Source organism: Acanthochromis polyacanthus, chromosome 7 (assembly GCF_021347895.1).
Source record: "Acanthochromis polyacanthus isolate Apoly-LR-REF ecotype Palm Island chromosome 7, KAUST_Apoly_ChrSc, whole genome shotgun sequence".
NCBI classification, from domain to species: domain Eukaryota; kingdom Metazoa; phylum Chordata; class Actinopteri; family Pomacentridae; genus Acanthochromis; species Acanthochromis polyacanthus.
Genome location: NC_067119.1, coordinates 2531497 through 2550621, shown reverse-complemented (window position 1 = coordinate 2550621; position 19125 = coordinate 2531497). Strand labels below are relative to the sequence as shown.

The 19125-nt window shown below is 37.7% G+C and overlaps 1 protein-coding gene across 3 annotated transcripts in view; it reads right to left on the bottom strand.

Moving 5' to 3' along the window:
* The window catches only part of nudt12 (nudix (nucleoside diphosphate linked moiety X)-type motif 12), a 37983-nt gene extending 19094 nt beyond the window's left edge, over positions 1–18889 (bottom strand). The window contains exons 1-8 of one of the 3 annotated variants that reach the window (XM_051951252.1): positions 18731–18889; positions 16760–16978; positions 14783–15080; positions 12976–13237; positions 12726–12893; positions 11830–11943; positions 9969–10168; positions 9024–9132 (exon numbers count right to left, since the gene is read on the bottom strand). In XM_051951252.1, the coding sequence (XP_051807212.1) occupies positions 9024–9132; positions 9969–10168; positions 11830–11943; positions 12726–12893; positions 12976–13237; positions 14783–15080; positions 16760–16965 (1357 nt within the window). In that variant the 5' untranslated portion in view covers positions 16966–16978; positions 18731–18889. Of the gene's footprint in view, positions 1–8669; positions 9133–9968; positions 10169–11829; positions 11944–12725; positions 12894–12975; positions 13238–14782; positions 15081–16759; positions 16979–18730 lie in introns of those variants that run through there. The other 2 variants (XM_051951250.1, XM_051951251.1) reach the window with 2 other exon arrangements.
* Positions 18890–19125: the final 236 nt, after the last annotated feature.

Here is a 19125-nt window from a genome sequence, read left to right as displayed (position 1 = left end):
ATAGATTCCAGCACCCCCCATGACCCTGATGAGGGTTAAATGGTGTACAGGTGATGGATGGATGGATAGATAGATTGATGGATGGATGGCTTAACAGTCCCTTGTGACTTATAACAACATAAGCAATATAAGAATTCTGGGTTTTGTGTTCATATGGCAACTTATTATTATTCATGGTCAATCAAGTGGCAGGTCTTCCTTGAAGTCTTACAGACATTCACCAGTCAAATGAGCAATTGACTGTGTGCATTCAGTCTGGCCACATAATGGCTGACATGATTTGGGTGAGAAACTCTGTGTGTTATTCAGCTGTCAGGTCTTCTGCTGCATGCTCTGGATGGGGCTCCTCCTTCCCCCCACCTTTCTGTTTTCCTTTTAGATGTGCTTGGCCCAGAAGCTGTTGTGACATGACAGCTTGTGAAAACAAATTTCCTTCGGGACAATAAAGAGCTCTATCTATCTAAGCTGCAGTGGCAGGTGATGACTATCAGTAGTCATCATCAGCAGAAGCACAAGCAGGTGAATCAGAGCCAATCAGGAGCCTCTCTTGCTACAATATAACCAGACAGCATGAATGATGCTATCTGGACTGCCACCCGCTCATGTCCCATCTGCTCCTGTTCTCCGAATTGCCTGGCTTCCTGGTCTCCACTACTTGCCAGTCTGTCACCATCGTCTCACAGCCCAGATAATCCCCCACCCCATGTATGGTCCTCCTGGTCTTGTTTCTCTTCCAACACTGTTAAAGTGCTTCTCCAGCCACCAGGGGTTGCTGGGTGCAGGATGGAGATGGTGGTTTGACTGGAGTGGTCTACATAGGGTTAATGAGTACGATGAACTGGACGCTGTTTACTTGAAGTGGACTGTAAAGAAAGTCTAAGTAAAGGGAAACAGATGTTTGAATGTGTGTCCTCTGTTGCTCGGTCATGTCGATTTGTCCTGTTTAACATCAAAAAGATCATACCCTTTCTGTCTGAACATGCAGCAAAACTCCTGGTCAGGTAGCTGTTTCTATAGCAACAAGAGTCACCCGTGGTTTCAGCGGTTGGTTGAGTTTGAAGACAACTTGCAGGAAGATGTGGTCTGATTAGCCGAGGTGGGGGTGAGGGGCTGCTTTAAATGCTCTTGATGTTCATGTAGACATGATCCAGGAAGAAGCTGCACATTCTCTCTTTAGTGTCAAATGCAGTAAAAGCAGCAGAAGACCTCCAAGGAACCATGAAGGTCTTCATGAGGAGCCTCGTCCTTCTTCTAGGTAACTGGACTTATTGATTATCAATCATTGTCTGATTGTTGAAAGCCTTTCTGAGTGAATTTCAGCAGCGCTGGAGTGTTTGGTGACGGCACTGAACTCAAATTTAAATGTGAAATCTGCTCTTAAAGAGGTTTACACGAAGTATTTAAACTAATCTGTGCAAAAAGAAAAGTGATTTTTTTTTAATGTGGATATATGTTTAGATGGAGAGTCTGTATAGAAATATAATACAATATTAGTCAAACTTCAGAAATGTACGATTCATTTCTAAATTTGGCTTTTAAATTTTAATTAGATTTTTTTTTTGCAGTTTGAGTCTTTTTACGTGTGTTAAAAAGTAGCTGCTGGATTATTTTAGCGTTTTAACCAATAAAAACTGTTATTGGTGCTAATATCAGTTAATTGTAATAAATGAATGATTCAGTTCTACATTTGGCTTTTAAACTTTAATTTTGGCCTTTTTTCAGGTTAAACATTTTGCTTGTGTTAAAAGTAAAAGACACTATTGGTACTCCATATAGTGTTGGATTTGTGCGTCTAAAAGCTGCTTTGTGACGATCATTTCCAGCGCTGACTTCACCTGCTGCAGGTGTGGAAGTGAAGGAGACTCTGACAGGAAGTGAGGGAGGAAACGTCACTCTGCCTGCCTCTGTGGGAGAATCAGGACTTCTGATTTCTGACGTCACAACTTTGGCTGTAGTTCATGACCAGAAGTTCGACATCTGGCAGGAACGTTACAGGGACAGGATAGTGTGGAACAGAAGGACTGGACTCTTACAATCACAGCGCTGCAGAGAGATGACACCGGGCTCTATACCGTTGAATCTTACAAAGGAAATGTTTTTGCTAAGTCCTACAACCTCACAGTGTTCGGTAAGTAAACCTACGAGCACCGTCACAGACAACAGGAGGAAAATGTTGGTACAGATGTGAGCAGCAGTTTACACCCACTTATGAAGACTGTTTCCTCTACATTCATTCAGCAGTGACGGGCCGTCGTTCCTAAATCCTAGCTGCCACTCCTTCAAATTTCTTTCATTTTTTTTGTTATTGTCGCATATACACCACCGCCACATGTCTCCACTTTCACAGCAGAGTCCTCCACTGTGTCAGGTACTTGCAAGTTCCAAAATAAACCACAGATAAACTATCTTGCTCATTATGTACTCTTTGATACGTGGGGTTAATATGATGTTAATTACTCACGAGAGCGTGACCTTGAAAGTAGCGTCACTTCAAGCATCCAGGCAGCAGGTCAGAGAGTCAGAGGAGTGTCATCTTGGAAAATGGGTCAGCAACTCACTGGAGAAAAGTTATTAGCTTAAGATAACGCACAATAGATTTTACAAGTCAGACATTCACAAAAATATTGACATATATCTGACGTCACTAACGGAAGTAAACTATTGATAGCATGAAGCTAGTATCGACACTCCATGATGTAACTGCTGACTGCATTTTCAGATGAGCTTGTTCAAAAATATATTTTTACATTCAGCCTTTAAAAAGTCATTTTCAACTGGCCATTCAATAAATAGGCTGTAGAAGTAAAGTCTACAGTCAAGTGTCATTTGTTTACGCGTCGCAGCTCCTGGAGAGCCTGCTGCTGGAAAAATAAATCCTAGAGGAAACACCGGAAGACCAGGAATGTTATGACAGTCTGGAGTTTAGTTACTCATACAACTCTGAATTTTCTAATAAGGTGTCAGAGAGAAGCTCCGCTGAGAGCTCCCACATAACATAAGAAGATATTCACCGAACCAGAAAAACACAGAGACTGTAATTTTACTTGCAAGGGTAACACAGCACAGTGTAACAAGACACATTAGTGCGAGCTACAAAGACTGCTCCCATACAAGGTTTATTTTTTACACGAGCAGAAATGAAGACATGGCATAAGATAAGAAATAGCTCGAGTTACACAAGGGGGTGTGCTAAGCTGTAAGAGTGGAAATATACTGGGATGTGGAGACGAGGGAGAGAGAGAGAGGGAGAGATGTGTGCAGGTAGAAGTGAGTGAGTGGTATTCTATAAAATAGTCATGTAAAATACTATGCACACACAGTTAATGCTCAAAGGCTCGATTATGATAAATGTATTTACAAATTCAACTCTAACATAAGGGAATAATCGAACTACACAAATCTTCATTTTGGTTCTTTTGTAGATTTATTTAAGGTCTTCTGGAAATATGATGTAATCTAAACACACAAAAACTGGAATGATCACTTTTGGTGATGAAGACGGTTGCTTTAATCAAATTTTCTTACTGTCATGACCTGGTACTTTCTGTAGTTCATTACAATTTGACTACAGCTGCTGACTCCTCTGATCCAGTTTAAACAGAACCATTAGATCCACTCATTAGACTCAAACACTGCAGTGGGAAAGTCTGAGGAGATCAGGAAAGATCTGAAAAAGAAAATCAAGTCAGAAAGTCACTTAGAGCCATTCCCAAGCAGCTTCAGATCCACAATCATCTGTTTGTCAGAATAAAGTTCATGGTCCAGTTGTGTTACTGCCAGAATCACTTAAAGAAAAAACCTTCTGGAGGAAAGTTCTGTGGTCAGATGGAACAAAAGCTGAAGGTGAGGCCTTTAACCTCAAGAACACCAAACCTACCATCAAGCATGGTGGTGGCAGCATCATGCTCTGGGGCTTTCTAGAAGTATTTCTGGACTGGTTTCAGACTGTTTGTTGGACTGGTTCATGTTTGCTTTCAGTCTTGGTTCTCTTGGTTCTGGACTTTCTTGGGACTGGTTTATGTTTGGTTCTGGTCTTGGTTCTCCTGGTTTTGGATGTGATTTAAAGTTGGTTTAGGATTATTTTACTCTGGATCTGGTCCTGGATGAGGACTGGTTTTAGATGGTCTTGGACTGTTTTAGGAATAGTTTAGGTCATGATTTTATACTGGCTTTTTAGGACTGGTTTCAGACTGTAGTCTAACTGGTTCTGAGCATTTTTTGGACTGGTTTCAGACTGTCTTAGGTGGATCTTTTTTAACCCTAAGAACACCAAACCTACCATCAAGCATGGAGGTGGCAGTATCATGCTCTGTGGAACTGGAGCTTTACACAAAGTAAATGGAATAATGAATGAGGAGGATCACCTCCACATTCTTCAGGAAAACCTAAAACCATCAGCAGAAGGTTGATCTTGGACACAGTTGGATGTTTCAATCAGACAATGAGTCCAAACACTCATCAGATGTGGTAAAGAAATGGGTTCCATCAGGATAGAATGAAGGTTCCAGATTAGTTTCCCCAAAGCTATTTAGCCACAATGAGCAGAAATCTGTCAGGAGGAGAGAAGGTGAGGCCTTTAACTCCAAGAACACCAAACCTATCATCAGGCATGGAGGTGGCAGTATCACACAACCTACACTGTATTTAACACATCTGTATTAATAGTGAGACTAAACAGCAGGCGGGCAGTTAAAAATAAAACCACATGTGGCAGTGAAACCCCGGTGGGTGGAGTGGAGTAGATAGATACTTTATTTATCCCCATAGGGAAATTGTTGTATCCGGCAGCTCATATAAAACACCAAACAAAACCCATAAAAACATCGTCACATGTAAAAACATAAAAAGGGCAACCGAGTTGAAAGTGGGGCAGCTATGAGGAGTTCTGTATTCTGATGGCTGAAGGGATGAAGGATCGCCTGAAGCGCTCCGTCCTGCAGCGCATTGAAAGCAGTCGTCACTGCGGCTGCTCTTTTATCCGGAGACAGTACTGTACAAAGGATGGGTGGGATTTGTCAGGATGCTCTGCATCTTGCCCCTCATGCATCTCTCAACTACTGACTCTTTGTGGTGGTTCCTGTGCAGCCCTGTAGCTGGTCCTGCAGGTAAACCTGTGAATAAGAGCTGCTTCCTGCTGTGTTCTGTGGATAGAGCTGCAGATGCCACCAATGAAGACTTTACTGAATGAAATGCTTCAAAGTCTTCTTTATTCTTTTATTTTTTCAGGTGAATTGGAGCCAATCTGTTGTCCTGAAGACGGGGAAGGTAGGAAAACAGAAGAACCTCAGAGCTGTAAATACAACATTTGTGTCATTTTGTTTCTTTAAAAAAAAATCTGTCTTGTTTGTGCCGTTTTGGAGATTTTTTTTGTGTTTTTGTTATGTCTACACATCCTGTAGATATTCAATTATTTCCATGTTTCCAGCCTCTCCAGACTTTTCCTCTCTGCTCTGCTCATCATCAGTAGAAAGATGTTTCTCCATGCTGGATGGATCTCCAACAACCTGCTGCTCTGTTCTGTTTCTGAGCCATGCTGACTTTATTCTATTCGTTCAGTAGCTTTTAGGTCATTTTTTGTTTCTGTTTTTGGTCGTTTTGTGTCTTGTTTTTTTTTCTTTCCTTTCTTCGCTTTTCTTGTTTTGTGTCTAGTTTGTGTTTTGTCATTTTGTCTTTTTTTTTTTTGTAATTTGTGTCTCGGTCCTGTCACTTTGTGTCTCCTTTGTGTTGTTTATGCTGTAGAAACATGTTTGACCATGCTGAATGGATCTCCAACAACTTGCTGAACGCATAACTTTTCAGATTATGATTGAAAGCGACAGTTCTCAAATTTGACTTCAGATGAAACCTTGAGGCTGGTTTGAAACTCTGCAAATCGTAACTAATCTGAATCTGTAGTCCTTGCTGGGATGAATTCTACTTTTTCACTCCTTTAACTGAGAAAGGGGGGCAAAAACTAGTGGTGAGATGCAATTAAAAATTAATTAATTACAGGTTTGTAATTAATTAATCTCAATCGCTTTTTGTTAAAAGCAATATTTGACAAAATAAGTAATAATGTTCAATCAAGCACATTTTTGTTGAATCAATAAACAGACATATAGTGTTTATAACTTAAAATTTATAAAATAATCCAATTTAAAATGGGACATATTGATAAAAAGTGATTTGTGTTTTTCCACTGTATGGCTATAACATCAGTGTAAGTAGTTCAAGGAGCTTCAGAAAGTTGAAAATCCAGATTCATTCTGTTTTCATAGTTTTTTGGGTCTGATAAATAATAATAATAATAATAAATTATAATTATATATATATAATTAAGTTATTAAAAGACAGACATTTTGTGGTTTAACTTATTCCTCTGTCGAGGGTCCGCTTCGTGTAAAAACTCAAACCACAAAAATGTTTTTTATTTCTATTTATCTGCATTTTTCATCTGTCTGCTACTTTCACAGATTACTGCAAACTCAAAATGCAATTATAGCGATTATATTCAATATTTTAAGAGTTTTTGTAAACTAAAGCACTTTCAGTGTCTTCTAAAGTGGTCTATTATGGGATGGCTACACCGTTAGCCGTTAGCAGGTCTGTTGTAGCAAACGTTAGCTCTGGTGCTAACAGCAGCATGTTTTACACTGAAGTGATCAGAAAACTTTGTGGCACAGTTTCAAACAACCAGGCTTTTCTCCAAGCTGACATCAGGAAGATCTTTAAAAGAAAACTTTCCTCCTAACAAGCTCAATGAGTCTCTTCTTCATTCACTGTTGAACAAACTTCCTCGTGCGCTGACGTCACTCCTGGTTATCTTCTTCACTGCAAACCATAGACCGTATGCTGCAGACAGACTGTAGGTTCATTAGCGCCACCTACTGGGCCTGAGTGTTCATCAGAGTTACAAATTAGGAAACAGAAAGGTGTGATTAAATGAGTTAATTTATTCAACGCGTTATTTCTTCTGTAATTAATTAATCTAAATTAACACATTAACATCCCAGCCCTAAAAAAAACTAATCTAATCACCAAGATCGCTTTCTGAACTGTTTTAATTGATGGTTTCTTGTGTTTTTGTTCTAACTGATGCTGATGTTGTGTCTCTGCAGATAACTCCAAGGGCTGGTGGTTCCTGCTTTCTCCGCTGGTGTTCAAAACGGCTGTTCTAGTTTTTCTGTCGCCGTCCTTTTGATGAAAATCATCCAGAACAGATGCACACAGACGGAATAATAATAGTCATAAATGTTTATATGTATGTATACATGTATAAAATGTATACAATGACGTGGATTTCAGCCAATCTATAACCTAAAAAGAAAAAACAGGACAATAGGAAGAAAAATGAAGATGATTCTGGGAATAAGACACTGAGGGTCAGCGTTAGCTCAAAGCAGACAGAAGTTTGTTTAAATATTTTATTTGAATTTTTATCCTGTAAAACTGTGAGGAACTAGTTTATTACTGCAAAAATGTATCTTAAAATCAGCTAAAATTTATATTTTATGTCGAGATTTGTTGAGTATTTTTAGTCTTTTCAGTGTCGAGCATAACTTCAATATAATAAGTTTATTTTTCATTGATTAAAGGTTTTGATATGCTTTTAGATTATCATCATTATTAAGACATTTTCCATCTCTTTCTGTAATTTTACAGTTTTTTTTGTGTCTTTGTGGCTATTTTGCATGTTTTTGTGGCTGTTTTCCATTTCCTAGCATTTAAATTGTCTGCTTCATTTTGCGTCTATTTGCAGGTGATTTGCATCTTTTTGCAGTCAATTGGTGTTTTTGCCACAATGTTAGGTTTCTCCGCTGTGGTTTTGTGTCTCTTTGTGATTGTTTTGAATCTTTTTGGCCTGTTTTGCAGTCAATTTGTGTCTGTGTGGTCATTTTGCATCCATCTATGCATCATCTTGCTTTTTGGTCTTTTTGGGGTCAGTTTCTGACTCTGCAGTTGTTTTGTGTGTCTTTGTGGCTGTTTTGCGTTTCTTAGCAGTCAGTCTGCGTCTCTTTGTGATCATTTTGCCTTTAGTTGTGATTCTTTTGACTATTTTTGGGCTTGTGTTGCGGTCGATTTGCGTCTATTTGCAGTGTTTTGTCTTTGCGGTTGTTTTTTGGTCTCTTTGTGACCACTTTTCACGTCTTTGTGGCTGTTTTGCATCTATTTGCAGTTGTTTCGTGTCTTGTTGCGATATCTTTGTGGTCGTTTTGTGTCTCTGCCGTTGTTAAATGTGTCTTTGTGGCTGTTTTGCATTTCTTAGAAGTCACTTTGGTCATTTTGTACCTATTTGCAGTTTTTGTCTCGTTGCAGGTGACTTACATCTTTCTGTAGTCAGTTTGTGTCTTTGCCACATTTTTACATCTCTCTGTTTTGTGTCTCTTTGCAGTTGTTTTATTCATTTTTGTGACTGTTTTCTATCTTTTTGGGCTTGTTTTGCTGTTGATTTGCCTCTACTTGCAGTTGTTTTTTGGTCTCTTTGGGGTCATTTTATGTCTCTTTGCAGTTGTTTTGTGTGTTTTTATGGTTATTTTTCATTTCTTAGCAGTCAGTTTGCGTCTCTTTGTGATCATTTTGCGTCCAGTCGTGATTGTTTTGACTATTTTTGGCCTTGTGTTGCAGTTATTTTTGTATTTGCAGTTGTTTGTTTCTGTGTGATCATTTTGCATTTTTAAAAAGTAAATTACTGCACATTTTCCATTTATTTACTGTTATAAAATTGTACAAGACATCATTTATTAATGCAGATTTATCTTACAATCATGTCAACTTGTAGATTTGTTGAGTATTTTTAGTTTGACTTAAAACCACATTTGAATTAAAATAAGTTTATTTTTCATTGATTAAAGGTGTTGAAATGCCTTCAGATCATCATTATTAGTACATTTCTTCTTCTGTGTCTGGAGGAATTTTACACATTTCTTCTTCTTTTAATTCGTCTTCTCGGTGCCACGTCTCAGATTTCAGTCCAAACCTCAGACCTGAGGTGTTTTTCTGGACTCATTTACAGACAAACGGTGGGAATGAACAGTCTGGATGTTAGAGGTTGGAGGTGATGCCGATCCAGTGTCTGATGAGCTGGTGGGCGATGGTCTGTCTGGGAGGGACAGTGAAGGCCGGACGGGAACCTTTAAACATCGAGTCGATCACCTGAGAAAAGACAGAAACAGTTCTTGAATCAGACTAAACAGCAACGACAAAGACCAGAAAAGACTGTCAAGTTTCAGGAGTTTAGATTTGTCTGCAGAATAAATCAGTGAAATGAGTTCAGAAATTAAAAGAATTAATGTGGAGCAGTGGCGCCATCTTGTGTGAAAACTGGTGTTAGTATTTTTATTTAAGGCTGTAACTATTTTCACTGCTGATTAATGTGCCGAATAATTAACTGATTAGTTGTTTGAGAAAATGGATAAAAGTTTTTTTCCCCAAAGTCAGAGATGATAAATGTCTCGTTTTGTCCAAATGTCTTCAGCTTACTGACACGGAGGAGGAAAGAAAACAGAAAATATTCACATTAAAGAAGCTAAAATCTGAAAGTTTAGAGTTCTTTGTATCGATCATGATCAAACAAATGTCTGAAAGAATAAATAATAACTAACTATTGTATATAATTAATAATATACTACTAGTAAGAATGATAATATTTAGCATAAAATATTATTTTAAGTATCATTAAAATAAATAAATGTATTTATTTTTAATAATGTATTTATTTTAATAATAATATTTTGGATTAAATACAATTAAATTACTTAAATAATCATAAATAAATAAATCACAATAATAAAATAGATGTTTTATTTTTATATACACAATTAAAATAATAATTACTTGTAATATTTAATATACAATATAATTAAGATAAAATAAAAACGTTTTTTTTTAGTATTATTTGATTTCTTTTTTATAATAATTCTTATTGTCATTTATAAAGTAAAGGTCAGCTTCTAAATAATACTGATAAACTGGTAGAACTCGTTAGGTACCTGTTGCCGTGGGAACCAGTGGGCCTCCTCGATCTCGCTCTCGTCCACGCGGATGTCGGTCGACACGGCGACGGCCAGACATCCCATCATGAGGCTGGACGGCATCGGCCAGGGCTGGCAGGAGACGTAGTGGACGGGTCCGACCTTCACCCCGCTCTCCTCCTCCACCTCCCTCCTCACCGCCTCCTCCAGAGACTCTCCTGTAAACACCAGGAATAAACTTTATTAACACAAGTTACCAGGTCAGCTTCTAGTTTATTACATCTGTTAGAATAAAACTTTATTAGCACAAGTTACCAGGTCAGCTTCTAGTTTATTACATCTATTAGAATAAAACTTTATTAGCACAAGTTACCAGGTCAGCTTCTAGTTTATTACATCTGTTAGAATAAAACTTTATTAGCACAACGTTACCAGGTCAGCTTCTAGTTTATTACATCTGTTAGAATAAAACTTTATTAGCACAACGTTACCAAATCAGCTTCTAGTTTATTACATCTATTAGAATAAAACTTTAACACAACATTACCAAATCAGCTTCTGGTTTATTAGATTCATTAGACTAAAACTTTAATAACACAAGTTACCAGGTCAGCTTCTAGTTTATTACATCTGTTAGAATAAAACTTTAATAACACAAGTTACCAGGTCAGCTTCTAGTTTATTACATCTATTAGACTAAAACTTTAATAACACAAGTTACCAGGTCAGCTTCTAGTTTATTACATCTGTTAGAATAAAACTTTAATAACACAAGTTACCAGGTCAGCTTCTAGTTTATTACATCTATTAGACTAAAACTTAATAACACAAGTTACCAGGTCAGCTTCTAGTTTATTGCATCTGTTAGAATAAAACTTTAATAACACAAGTTACCAGGTCAGCTTCTAGTTTATTACATCTGTTAGAATAAAACTTTATTAGCACAAGTTACCAGGTCAGCTTCTAGTTTATTACATCTGTTAGAATAAAACTTTAATAGCACAACGTTACCAGGTCAGCTTCTAGTTTATTACATCTGTTAGAATAAAACTTTATTAGCACAAGTTACCAGGTCAGCTTCTAGTTTATTACATCTGTTAGAATAAACTTTATTAGCACAACGTTACCAGGTCAGCTTCTAGTTTATTACATCTGTTAGAATAAAACTTTAATAACACGGCGTTACCAGGTCAGCTTCTAGTTTATTACATCTGTTAGAATAAAACTTTATTAGCACAAGTTACCAGGTCAGCTTCTAGTTTATTACATCTGTTAGAATAAAACTTTATTAGCACAACGTTACCAGGTCAGCTTCTAGTTTATTACATCTATTAGAATAAAACTTTATTAGCACAAGTTACCAGGTCAGCTTCTAGTTTATTACATCTATTAGACTAAAACTTTATTAACACAAGTTACCAGGTCAGCTTCTAGTTTATTACATCTGTTAGAATAAAACTTTATTAGCACAACGTTACCAGGTCAGCTTCTAGTTTATTACATCTGTTAGAATAAAACTTTATTAGCACAAGTTACCAGGTCAGCTTCTAGTTTATTACATCTGTTAGAATAAAACTTTATTAGCACAAGTTACCAGGTCAGCTTCTAGTTTATTACATCTATTAGACTAAACTTTAATAACACAAGTTACCAGGTCAGCTTCTAGTTTATTACATCTATTAGAATAAAACTTTAATAACACAAGTTACCAGGTCAGCTTCTAGTTTATTACATCTGTTAGAATAAAACTTTAACACAACATTACCAAATCAGCTTCTGGTTTATTAGATTCATTAGAATAAAACTTTATTAACACGGCGTTACCAGGTCAGCTTCTAGTTTATTACATCTATTAGAATAAAACTTTATTAACACCTACCAGGCTCCACAAATCCAGCCAGACAGGAGAAAAACCCAGCTGGGAACATCTTCTTCCTCCCCAGTAGACACTGGTTTCCATCAGGGTGGATCACCAGCATGATCACCACCGGGTCTGGAAACACAAAACCTCATTCATCACCGCTGTTTCAGCCGTGAGTACACGGTCTTACTATTGTGTCTTTGTGGTTGTTTGAGTCTCTGTTTTTGTTCCGTGTCTATTTGTCATGATTTTGCATCTCTCTGCTGTGGATTTGTTTTTCTTTGGGGTCAGTTTGTGTCTATCTGTCATTGTTTGGCATCTTTTTGCAGGCATTTTGCTTCTCTTTGCAGTTGTTTTGTGTGTCTTTGTGGCCATGTTGCATGTTTTTGTGGTTGCTTTGCATTTCTTAATAGTCAATTTGCATCTTTTTGTGATCTTTTTCCTTCTATTTGCAGTTGTTTTTATCTCTTTGCAGTTGCTTTTGGTGTCTTTGTGGTCATGTTTAGTCTGCAGTTGTTTTGTGTCTCTTTATGATTATTTTGGATTTTTTGGGGTAGTTTTGCAGTCAATTTGTGCCTCTGTGGTCTTTTTAAATCTATTTGTTTTTGTCTCTTTGCAGGTGTGTTACATCGGTTGTTCTGCCATGTCTTTGTGATCATTTTGTGTCACTGAGTTGCTTTGTGTCTCTGTGTGGCCATATTGCATCATTATGTGGTTGTTTTGTGGATGTTTTCCGTCTCTTTCTGTGATCTTACAGTAATATAATGTCTGTTTGTGGTCGCTCAGTCGTGTACTTCAACATAAATGTCCGTCTGTACTTTGTTGAGGGATGCTGCTTATTGTTTTTGCACACTTAACAACCTGCCGTCTTCAGTTCTGGAGCAGACAGGTGAGTTTAGGTTGGATAATCGTACCGACTCGAGGGTAGCAGGTGTTGTGGACGCCCTGCTGGCTCCTGCACTCAGAGTTCAGGCATTTCCTCTTGTATCCGGCCTCCTCCAGACTGGTGCTGCTGCCACAAGTCGGACAGAAGCTGTAGCGGCTGTGCCAGGCTAACACCGACCGGGCCTGGGCCATGACTCCTGGAGGTCAAAGAAGCTCTACGTTCATATACGAGACAGGGCAGAGAAAGAAAACACAACTAATACGAAGCATCTTCCTCACCGGCCTCTTCCTCGTTCAGCTTCAGCAGGTCTCTGTGGGGCGACTTGGGGAAGCAGCAGTTCTTTTCTCTGCTGCGTTTCAGGAGTTCAACGGTGTCTTCATCAGTGCCGATGGCGAACCAGGCAGGAGGCTCCCGGACGCCGTCGGAGGAAGACGAGGGATTCTTCCTCTTCTCCACTCCCAGGAAGATGAGCACAGTGGCAGGTTTCTGGAAAAGGTCCTTCACAGCGTCGTATCTGAACCGACACAGCTTGGTCTCGCCCTGATAGAGTTAGAAACACTTATTAGCAGCTAGCTAAACCTGGAAACATCTGTATGTTGTCCAGGTTTAGTAGGTGGTGACTTTAAGTTTTACGTCAAATCTGTCTGCCAAAGTCTTTGTAAGTCTTCAGAAACTAAGTGAACGTTTAATAGTTACATTTGCACTTATTTTTTAGCCTCATTTAGCTCCTAGTTTTAGCCTCTTTTAGCCACAAATTTTAACCTCTTTGTGACAAGTTGTATAATCTTTTAGCTCTTAGATTTGCCTCTGAACTATAAGATATACAATTTTTTAGCACCTAGTTTTAGTTTCTTTTAGCTCCAGTTTTCCCTTTTTTAGTCCAAGTTTGAGCCACTTTTGGCTAAAAGTAGTAGACTCTTTCAACTCCTTGTTTTTGCCTCTTTAGCTACAGGTTTTGCCCCTTTAAGAGCATACCCTGTAGCCTCTTACAGCCCCCAAATTTAGCTTCTTTTAGCTCTTAGTTGTTGCCCCTTTAAGCTACAAGTTTTAGCCTCTTTTACCTTGTACTTTTAGCTTCTATTACCTCCACCTTTACCTCTTTTAGTTCCAAGTTATGGACTCTTGTAGCTACAAGTTGTAGAATCTTTTAACTCTTAGATTTGTCTCTTTTAGCTACAAGTTGTACATTTTCTTTTTAGCTCCTAGTTTTGGGTTCTTTTAGGTCCATGTGGTCACCCCTTTTAGCTCATAGCAGTTTTAGCTAATTTTAGCTACAAGTTACAGAATATTTTAGCTCCAAAGTAAACTTCCTTTAGCAAGAAGTTGTAACCTCTTTAAGCTACAGGTTTTTTTCCCCTTTAAACACCAACCTGTAGCCTATTTAGCTACAAGTTTTAGCCGCTTATAACTTATAGTTTTAGCTTCTTTTACGTCCAGCTTCATCTCTTTTAGCTCTAGTTTTAGCTTCTTTTAGCTACAAGTTGTAGCATTTTTCAGCTGCTAGTTTTAGCTTATTTTAGCTTTTAGTTGTAGCCCCTTTAAGCTATAAGTTTAGCCTCTTTTAGCTCCTAGTTTTTACCTCTTTTAGTTTCTAGTTTTGGACTTTCTTAGGTTCTAGTTTTAGCATCTTTTAGCTACCAGTTGTAGCCTTGTTTTAGCCTATTTTAGTCTCCTACCACTAACAGTTTCAGCAACTTTTAGCCCCGGTTTTAGCCTCGTCTAGCTCTTAGTTGTAGCCTCTTTTAGCTCCTAGTTTTTGTTTCTTCTAGCTAAAAGTTTTTGCATCTTTTAGCAAGTAGTTATAGCTTCCCTCCAGTTTTTAGCTCTTTTAATTCCTTGTTTCTGACTCTTTTAGCCTCCTTTCAATCCTAGTTTCTGGCTCTTTTAGCTTCAGCTTTTAGTCTCTTTTTGTTTTCACTCCTTGTGTTGTTGAATAAGTAGACTTTTGTTGCCTGCTCAGGTAACCACCTTCTAATATACTTTTGGTTCTTCACCTCTAAACCTTGTGGCTGGTTTCAAGTGCAGTACGTTAATTTCCAGACGAATCACAGCAGGTTTAACCTAAAAACGTCCACGGCTACATACCCCGTCGTCCTCCTGTGGCATGCTGACCATGGGGTTGAGCTTGGAGAACATCAGGTAGACGGTATCCGGGTCGCTGTGTTTGGACTCCAACCAGGTCTTATCGGTCCTCTTCCCGCTCAGCCGGTCCAGCATCTCCCTGCTGAAGTAGTTTTCCTGTGGACTGACTTCAGAACCCGGCAGAACTCTCTGGCTGCCCTCGTCTGTCCGGCTCAGCAGGTTGGAAATGTGTGTGTGGCCCCAGAACTTGGCGATATCGTAAGCGGTTTGTGACGAACTGTTCACCAAGTATTTATCACAGCTTTAGTGTAGAAAAGCAGAAAAACAAGAGGTTAGAAATATCTGGAAGCTGTCTATTCTGGGATTTAGGCTTTGTTTCAGATGACAGTGAAGTCTGGGGTTCTTCTTATCTCCTTTGAGTTTCTACATAATCAAACTGATCACATTCTCAAAGCATTTTACCTTCTTTTAGTTGGTAGTTTTGCATCTTCATTCTTACATTTAGCCTCTATCCACAGCTAAATTTACATTCTTTCAGCTTCTAGTTTTAGCCTTTTTTGTCCTTGGTTTTTAGTCCTAATTTCATCCTCTTTCAGCTCTCAGTTTTAGTCTTGTTTTGACATGTTTTTGCCTCTTTTAACTCCTAGTTTTATTCTAATTTATTTTCTAGTTGTAGTTTTTCTCTCATCTAGTTTAATAGCCTAGTTGTAGGGTTAGCTTTAGTTCCTAATTTTAGCCTAATAATTTTTTAGATTAGCTGCTTTCAGCTTCTGGTTTAAGCCCAAATTACATTCTACTTTAGCTACCTTTACCCAATGTTTTAACCTGATTTGTTGCTGCTTTACACTCCTAGCATTACCTGCTTTTAGCTTCTAGTGTAGCTGCTTCTAGCTGTTAGCCCGTTTTGTTACTAGCTTTAACCTCTTTTAGCTTCTAGTGTAGCTACTTCTAGATGATAGCTTGTTTTGTTACTAGCTATAACCTCTGTTAGCTTCTAGTGTAGCTGCTTCTAGGTATTAGCCTGTTTTGTTGCTAGCTTTAACCTCTTTTAGCTTCTAGTGTAGCTGCTTCTAGCTGTTAGCCATTTTGTTACTAGCTATAACCTCTTTTAGCTTCTAATGTAGCTACTTTTAGATGTTAGCTTGTTTTGCTACTAGCTATAACCTCTTTTAGCTTCTAGTGTAGCTGCTTCTAGCTGTTAGCCCATTTTGTTACTAGCTATAACCTCTTTTAGCTTCTAATGTAGCTACTTTTAGATGTTAGCTTGTTTTGCTACTAGCTATAACCTCTTTTTAACTTCTAGTGTAGCTGCATCTAGTTGTTAGCCTGTTTTGTTACTAGATTTAACCACTGTTAACTTCTGGTTTGATTGCTTTTAGCCTTTAGATTAAGCTTAATTTAGCTTCTGCTTTAGTTGTTTTTAACTCCTAGCATTATCTGCTTTTAGCTTCTATTGTAGCTACTTCTGGCTGTTAGCCTGTTTTAGTATTAGCTTTAACCACTTATAGCTTCTAGTTTAATTACTTTTAACTCGAAGTGTTAGCCTCTTTTAGCTGCTACTTTTAGCTCCTCCTTATAGCCTCATTTAGCATCTGGTTTTAGCATCTATAAGCAACAATTCTAACCTCTTTTATCCCCTGTTGTTTGCCTTGTTTAGCGTCCTTTTCAGCCTCTACTTAGTGTCTTTCATCATTAAATTTAACTTCTTTTGGTTCCTGCATTTCACCTTGTTTTGGCCTCTATTCAGATATCTTTTTAGTTTACTTTTGCTCCTAGTTTTAGCCTCATATTATGCATTTTAAGAAAGATATGTGGGATTTGTGCTTATTTCAAAGTTCATAGTTCATCTGCCTCCTAATAGCTCAAAAATGATTAATCCAACTTTTCTCACAAGATGTTTAAGACCTGAAGGGCAGTTTTATAAAGTAAAGTCATTAGACATGAAGCAGAAACGGTGGTTATCATTAAAACTGCATGTACCTGTGTGACAGCAGCTTCTCCACCACGTCGTAGTGTCCGTTACGAGCAGCGAGCATCAGCGCCGTCCAGCCGCTGTATCCCGTCTGGTTGATGACGGAGGGAAGCTGGGCCAGATGTGCAGTCACCAGGACCACATCTCCTCGGGCTGCAGCATCCAGAAACTTCTCTACCATCTCCTCCTTCGCACTCATCTGTAAGCTCGTCATCCTGGCCTCAAAGCTGAGTTAAATCACAAGGAGATGTAAAGTGAGGTATGAACAGAAAAAAGCAATTTATAAACAGCTGAGTTTGCTAAATGGGACGTACAAACAGACAAAACAGCTAAGAGCCATTTCTAAATTGTAAAAAGGCTAAAAATTCTGAAAACAACTGAGATGTGGATACCTGCAAGTATTTGAAAAATGTTGAAAGGCTAAAGGTTATGGATATAAGGGTTGAAATAAAGCTATAAGTACATGATATATGTTGAAAAGCCCAAAATTATAGGTACAACTATAAAAAATAAAGCTAAAAGTAATTGATTAATGGTGGAAAAGCTAAGAATGATGGATATAACATGTAAATTAAGCTAAAAGTAACCAATGATTTAAGAAAAGCTTAAACATATAAATTTAATGGGTTAAAATAAAACTAAAAGTACCTGATAAATGTTGAAAAAGCTAAAAGTTATGGATATAATAGTGAAAATGAAGCTAAAAGTAATTGATAAATGTTTAAAAAGCTATAAATTATGGTTATAACAGTTAAAATAAAGCTATAAATAACCAATAAATTGTTATAACACTAAAAGTTATGGATATAACAGAGAAAATGAGGCTAAAAGGAATTGATGAGTGTTTAAAAAGCGTGAAATTATAGTTAGAACAGTAAAAAAAAAAGCTTTAAAAATGCTACATGTTTAAAAAGCTGTAAATTACGGTTATAACAGCTAAAATAAAGTTTTAAGTGCATGGTAAATGTTTAAAAAGCTAAAGGTTGTGGATATAACAGTTAAAATGGAGCAAAAACAAATTGATAAATGTTTTAAAAACTATAAATTATGGCTATAATAGTTAAAATAAAGCTATGAGTAACTGATCAAAGGTTAATAAGTTAAAGGTTATGGATAGAAAAGTTAAAGAAGCTAAAGGTCATGGAAATAATATTTAAAATAAATGTAATGGATAAATGTTGAAAAAGCTTATTTAACTTCTATCACAGCTGCAAACTTGACCACACCTAATCAAACATCTGAACACTGGCAGATCAAAGTTATTAATGTTATCTGAATTCAGCCAGTTACATAATATTTGGGGATAGTTCATCTGATAGCTCTGTGGGTAGTGTGAACCATTGAAATAAACCACAACAGATAAAATAAATCAAGTCTAAATCATGCAGATATTTGGAAAAAACTCAACACAAATAAAAAGGCAACAAACAAACTAATAAATACTAATAATAAATTATGTCCATTTTACTCATATTTTATCCTAATTATTATTTTTAAATCTGTATTCAAGGTGCAGCTTATAGGATTAGGTAAAAGGTTAAATAAAAGACATTTTAGGTAAATAATCACTCATTCAAACATAATTTTACTAATGTTATATTTAATTTAAATCCCTCCAAATTCTGCTATAAGAGGTTGTCCTCTCTCACTGGTGCACACGGCTGTCAATCAAAGTCCCGCCCACCAAAGGACACGGCCGTATGGCCGTCGTAACGTTACGTGAAACGCCTTTAACGCAGGTGTGTTTCAGCTCTAACCGTCAGGTAAACATAAACTAAACCCCTTCAGTTCCGGTTAATGACATTTACTTTTGTTTCTCCACCGTGTTCTTTTAAAAACGTCCTGCAGCTCCCTGACTCACAAACAGTCCTGGAAATGACAACCGGAGCTACGTAACCGTTACTGTAACTTTAACGGGACTAAAAGAACGTTAACGGTTGCGGTTTTGCGGTGGAAATGTTATGAAAACACGAGCTTACCTTCTGCTCTGTGTCGTTTCTCCTCCGTCGTCCCTCCGGTGTTGTATAAAAAACGACGAGCTGCGTTCAAGAGCAACAACGGCTGCTGGCCAGACCTGTGCTGCATTCAGGTACTCCCCAGCAACAGCTAGTTTTAGTTGGTTTTAGCCTCTTCTGCTACTAGTTTAACTCTTTCCCCTCCTACTTTCGAACTCTTTTAGCTACTAGTTTTGGCTCACGCTTTATTTTCTTCTAGCTCGCAGTTTTGTTGCACGCTTTAGTCTAGTTTTAGCTTGTTTTAGTTTCTAATTTAGCTATTTTCACCTGCTAGTTTTAGCCTCATTTAACTTCGTTGGCTGCGTTTAGCTTATAGTTTAGCCTCATTTAGCGTCCACTTTTGCTACTTTTAGCTCCTA